Source organism: Nelumbo nucifera, chromosome 1, assembly GCF_055504915.1.
Source record: "Nelumbo nucifera cultivar China Antique chromosome 1, China Antique-T2T, whole genome shotgun sequence".
Classification (NCBI taxonomy): Eukaryota; Viridiplantae; Streptophyta; class Magnoliopsida; order Proteales; family Nelumbonaceae; genus Nelumbo; species Nelumbo nucifera.
Window position 1 is genome coordinate 64,366,502 of NC_142649.1, and position 5,752 is coordinate 64,372,253.

At 39.3% G+C, this 5,752-nt stretch overlaps 1 protein-coding gene across 2 annotated transcripts; it reads right to left on the bottom strand.

Moving 5' to 3' along the window:
• Positions 1-481: 481 nt before the first annotated feature.
• LOC104594253 (trihelix transcription factor DF1-like) lies at positions 482-5,445 on the bottom strand. 2 transcript variants are annotated; one of them, XM_088897785.1, is made up of 3 exons: positions 3,995-5,445; positions 3,288-3,882; positions 482-1,800 (listed from the first exon to the last, which is right to left on the bottom strand). In XM_088897785.1, exons 2-3 carry the CDS (start codon positions 3,848-3,850, stop codon positions 726-728), a joined length of 1,638 nt encoding a protein of 545 aa, XP_088753911.1. In that variant the 5' UTR covers positions 3,851-3,882; positions 3,995-5,445; the 3' UTR covers positions 482-725. The 2 variants fall into 2 exon arrangements, with proteins under 2 accessions (XP_088753911.1, XP_010252772.1); XM_010254470.3 differs by having other exon boundaries at positions 3,288-5,445.
• Positions 5,446-5,752: the final 307 nt, after the last annotated feature.

Sequence of the window (5,752 nt, forward strand, 5' to 3'; positions counted from 1 at the left end):
TTTCTCAGAACCGAGTTTATATCTAGTCCCAACACACGAGGGTCCTAACAACCGGTCTCAACAGCCATTGCAGCCGTGTTGGGAACATTACCCTTGTCTTCCATAGTGAGATGTTTCCAATGCACAGCTGTGATGGCTGTTGGGACCAGATCCGGACCCCTCCGAAGTCCGAACCAACCTCTGCTAGTAACTCTTTTCTGAAACAGAACCAAAGCAACTACGTACGAAGGAAAGCCCTCTCAAACAGGCCAATTGCATTTGCTCAGATTGGAGAAATAGTGAAGAAAAATAAACTTACCTCAAGTAGTATTGTTGGGGGGGGGGAGCTAATAAACAAGAAGAAATAAAAGAAAAAACAGGCCATCACTTTGATTTTATAACTTTAGGTTCAAGACCTCCACACAAGCTATTTCACTACAGATTGTTCAAATGGAGGTAGATATCATCCTACTAGTCTATCAAAATTATATGGAAAAAGTTGTTTGTTACTATGTTCAATATCCTTAGAACACCTATTCAATCCATCAGAAGTATACAGAAAGAGCAAAATTACATGTTCTCTTATAGAGTGATTAAACAGACTGATGAAAGGAATATTGAGGCACCAGGGAGAATGAGATAATAGATAAACTGATGCCATTAAATACGTCAAGGGAGGCTATTAGACTGAAATTTCACTACCTTGTTCAAGGTCTGACATTGAAAAAAGAATTAGAAACAAGGATCTAAGATTCAGGTATTTCTTCAGTTATGCTCTTGTCCTCGTTTGCATTAGTTGTATTACTAAGGGCATTTCCAGGATTTATGAGACCATTTTTGTACAAGATAGCCAACTCATGAAAATATGGGCATGTCTTTGCATTTTCAGGACGTGTCTTGCGATTTTCTATTGATCTCTTGAAGTATTTGTTAATGTTCTCCCATTTTTCTTTACACTTCTTAGCAGTCCGGCTATAGCCCATGGCAGACATTGCAAGAGATATCTCTTCCCACAAGGGGACTTTTGGAACAGTAGTTCGGAACTTATGGTCCATTGAGATTCTAAGCGTGATAAGGGCTTGTACCTCAGCTTTTGGCCATCTCCTGTTACTGGGATCAAAACTGTAATCTGTCTTATCATGTTTCTCATCTTGTTCTTCTCCAAGGTATGACAATTCTGGAGACTGTGGAACGTAGAACTGCTGACCCAAAACCTTTTGTATGAAAGAAAGGAGGGCTAAGCTACGAGATGTCTCTTGGGCCCTCATCTCCTTATCCTTCTTAATCCTCTCCATCTCTTGCTTCTTCCATTCTTCTTCTCTGATCATCCTATCCCTCTCCCTCTTCTCTAATGTCTCAATCAAGTGTCTATGCATCTCTTCTTGCTTCTTGATTACCTTCTTCATTAAATTATCCAAGAAAAGATCAAGCTTCTTCCTTGTTTTTCTCTTCCTTTTCCCATTCATGGATTCTGTAATGTCCTCTGACATTGAATCATCATCATCATCATCAGAAGAAGAAGAAGAAGAGATGAAGTCAGACAGGAAATCAACTGGGTTGGTATCCGAGCTGATATTTTGTCTTGGATTCTGTACAGGTTCTGGGCTTTGGATTCTAGTAACATCCAATGACAAAGTTTCAGAACTAGGATTCTTGTTGTTCTGATTAAATAAAGCTTCAAGTTCACCAACAAACTTGTATGTTTTATCACCATGGCCACCTGCTTGTCTTTGCTTGGTTCTCTTGTAATACTTGTAAATGTTCTCAAATTTCTCTTTGCATTTTTTTGGGTTTCTGTGGTACCCCAATCCCTCAAGTTTCCTGATCAAGTTCATAAGAACACTTCAGGGAGCCAAAGAAGAGGAAAGAAAAATAAAGATCAAGACATAATAAGCCTCAGAACATATAACTGAAACAATGGGAAATTGAGATGTCACAATTCACAAACAAAAAGCCTTTCAATGCTCATTCATCCGGTATCCAACTGATGATAGACCTCTTAGATTGGTCATTGCCTGAGAAAGAACAACACGGCAGTCACATTTTAACCTATGGTATAATAGAGTTCAATGTCCAATTTATTGGATGGAGAGGACCATCTCATCAGTTTAACTTTTGTGTTATGGCCAAGGGAATAAATGCACCATTCATTAGATGAAGAAATCAAGGAACGGCTCCAACAAACAAGAATAAAAAATCTCAATTTCTGTAAGCAAAGGTTTAAGTCGGAAACAGTTTAATGAAAAAGAACAGCATAATCAGCTATCCTTGCTTTCCATTTTTATTGATCCAGTCATTTGAAATACTAGTAAAAACTCAAAAAGGAGAATATGCTAATAATACTATGACTTCCTCACTACAAAAGAAAAAGCTGTATATTTTTTGCTGCTGCAATGTTTGGAATGACTTCCAAAAGCATTGTTTCGACTTTTTGGATAAAATGATTAAGATGTCTCACATTAAGTTGCTTCTGATAACGGGAAAAAAGAGAGAAAGAAAATGGGGAAGGGAGGTGGAACAAATAGCTTCGGGAGTGTCTTAACCACCTAAAGTCAGGGTCTTGAGAATGGTGGAATGTCTCAAGCACCATATTTTAATAATGGGGAAGAGCCCTTTAACTCTTGAATTTATTTACCGTCTCACAAAAAAAGAAAAAAGAAAAAGGAGACAAGAATCCCTCTAGATTAGGAGGAAAGGAAATAACGATTCATCAAAAAAAAAAAAAAAGAAGGAAAGGAAATAACAAAATTAGTGGCCTGATCAAATGCCACGTAAAATGGAAACATCCCTTTAGTTCTGGATATCATTTGAACAGACAGTGCCATCATCTCAAATGGATTCAGTTCAGGATGATCTAAGAAAAGGCAAAAATGAGTTCACTTCAAAAAAATAAAATAAAAAATGGTCTCTTTTAAACATTTTTTAACAACCTTACATCCCTAAAGAACAATCGGGAAGGGGTCTACTAATTTAGATGGTGAATTTGAACTGTAAAATTTAAAGAAAGAGCACAAAGGAATCCTTTCGTTTCAAGCGGCGTCCAAACAGGCTATATGCTTATCAATTAGGTCTTGCAAGTATATAAAACCAGTAGGAGAACGTATACCAATCCTCTGAAAAATTACTGCGAAATTAACAATTATTTTATCTACTATTATTTCCGTACTTATAGTTATAAGTATAAAAGAATTCTTAGGGTAACAGAAGACAGAAAAGGCCTTTGCAAACCTCCTTTGACACACGAATCCCAAATTCAACCAACGGTCCAACGCCATCTCCCAATGAAGAAAAGGAAAAGGAAAGGTTACCTGGATACGATCTCCCAAAGAGGTCCCTTAGGCTTTGCATTCCTGAACTCCGCATCCATCTCCGACCGTATTTTCAGCAGCGCGAGCGTTTCCGCTTGCGGCCACCTGTTTCCTGTGTCAACTACCTTCAGCAGCGCAAGCGTATCCCACCTGCTTCCAGATTCACCTTCCTTTTCAGGAAATTCTATTACTTCACCAGCGCTCGCGGGAGAACTACAACACTCCGTATTATCTCCACCGGTTCTCAGTGGAGGGAGCGTCTGTATCGGTAGCGAGGGCTCAAATTCGATTTCTGGTGGAAGAGCAACAATTGACTGGTGACGATTCAGTAAGTTTGCGGATTCAGCCTTTTCCCGGAACTCAACTTCATGGAAATTCGCCGGACAATCTGAATATTCCGCTGAATCTCCTCTGTTACCTCTAATTGGACGAAGCTTCTGGAGAGGCAACAGCGATCGAAATTCTATCTCGAGAGGAGATGAGATGGCGGTCCGATTGCCATACAGTAGGTCTCCGGCATCGGGAAATGGCGATATGTTATCAGGAAAATCGATGTGTGTCATTCTCCGGTCTTCGGTAAATGGTTGCAGAGAGGCTGTTATGGTAAAAAAAGGGAGGATAAGGTTACTACTTAGTAGGTCAGGATTAGGAATCGGGTGAAAGGCAAGTAAATAGGATATAAGATAGGGAAAATATCCGATAGGTACCTGTAATTTAGCCGAGTGCCAATTTCCTACCCGAATATTAAATTTAATGCGGCCCTCATGTTTCATCTAATTTTTTACTGTTTACCATCATTATAATACCGATGTTGTTTCTCGCCACAAAAAATAAAACCAGAGAAAGAAAATTAGTATTCATAGAGTCAAAATTAAACAAAAGTTCACCGTTACTGTTCCTGCATTGTTCATAGCCATTCTTCCAATCCGAGCCATGATTTCTGTATCATACTGTTCATCGTCACTGTTTCGGTCTGAACCATGGTTTCCACATCCATTGTTCACTGCCACTGTGCATCTGCTGCCACCGGATTCGGGGGATGGAATTCTTGTGGTTTTAAATCCAAATTTACTCCAAAATTGGCAGTGGAATCAGAATCCTTGCAGTTTCAGTGAAATTACATGTAAGGATTCCAAAATTTCAGCTCTTGATCTAAGTTCTATCCTGTTAGCCTCCGATTTTAAGTCTATTGCTTCGTCTCTCTTGAGCTTGGAGCGTTTGGAGTCATTGGTGCTGAAGCGTATGAATATTACCGGGAACCTCTCGTCGGCTTCGGATTCTTGGTGTAGTGAGATGTTGAGCGAGTTGGATCTGGTAGAGAACGGTTTGTCTAGTTTCGTTTTGGACATTTCGCGTTTGTCTTCGTGTTCGAGCTTGAAATCTATGAACCTCTCGAGGAATTTGTTGGGTCCTTTGAATGGAGGGAAGGATAAAGTTTGGTTTCAGAATGAGACATCGTGAAATTCATCTGCCTGTACCTCTACAAAGCTAGAAAGAGAAGAGAAATACAGAGAGAGATGAAGATGGGACCTATAAGTGCAACTCCGCCTGCATTTGTTGCCACTTGAATGTAAGAGTGTTGAAGTAAACAGGTGAGTAACAGACAAAGAGCAACAGAGAAACAGAGCAATGGAGACGAGGAAAGCAAGAGCGATTGACGATGAAGATCACGATAGCAGCATGCGCGTGCTGTCCATTAGACGGACGGTCTTAAACTCTTTATCCTCCTGTTGGCCATGGTGGTGGCTAGCGGCGAGTCCTTTGGATTCCGTTTCATTTTCCTTGAAAAAGAAGATGATGAATAGTGTATTTTTTAAGAGTAATTTTGACATTGTCAAATTTCTTAAATCACAGATGAGGTCACGTGAATGGTCCATTAACGATAGGTACTAAATTGTCACATTTTAAAGTTTCGGGAATTTTTCAATTGTTACTAAAATGTTTTGAAAATTAGGGTAAATTACTAAAACCTTCCTAAAGTTTTTGGACCATTGTAAAAGCTTTCCCTTATTTTGGAAGGAGTATAAATGCAAGTATGTAAAGTGTAAAGGGGTTTTTACCGTTCAGTCCACCCCTAGGTTGAGCTACTAGTAGACTAGGGGTGGACTGAATCCTGTCCGTGTACTGATGCCAAATTCACAGGTAGCATGCGGGTTAGGGGGGGCAACTAGTCTACTAGGAGGGGGCTGCAAATTAGATTTCTGAGGGGGATTGCAATCCAAAAATCCCAAGTGTAAAACCTTAAATTTTAGGGTGAAATACAAAAACCTCTACTGAAGTTTCTAATAATCATAAAAACCTCTCCTATAGTTTTATTTTAGCAAAAACCTTCCCTGGATTTTTAAATAATTAGACAAAAATCTCATTTCCGTCAATGACCCAAACGGAAAGCATCACCATTTATGAAATTACTTGTCTACATTTACAAAATTACCCTTATCATACACCCAAACTCGGGGAAAATT

Excerpts from the sequence above, each read along its gene's own strand:
- LOC104594253 (XM_010254470.3), bottom strand. The coding sequence starts at position 4,060 with ATGAAACATGAGGGCCGCATTAAATTTAATATTCGGGTAGGAAATTGG. Across the intron at positions 1,801-3,287 it reads CTTTGGGAGATCGTATCCAG|GAAACTTGAGGGATTGGGGT; the intron begins GTAACCTTTCCT and ends GAACTTGATCAG.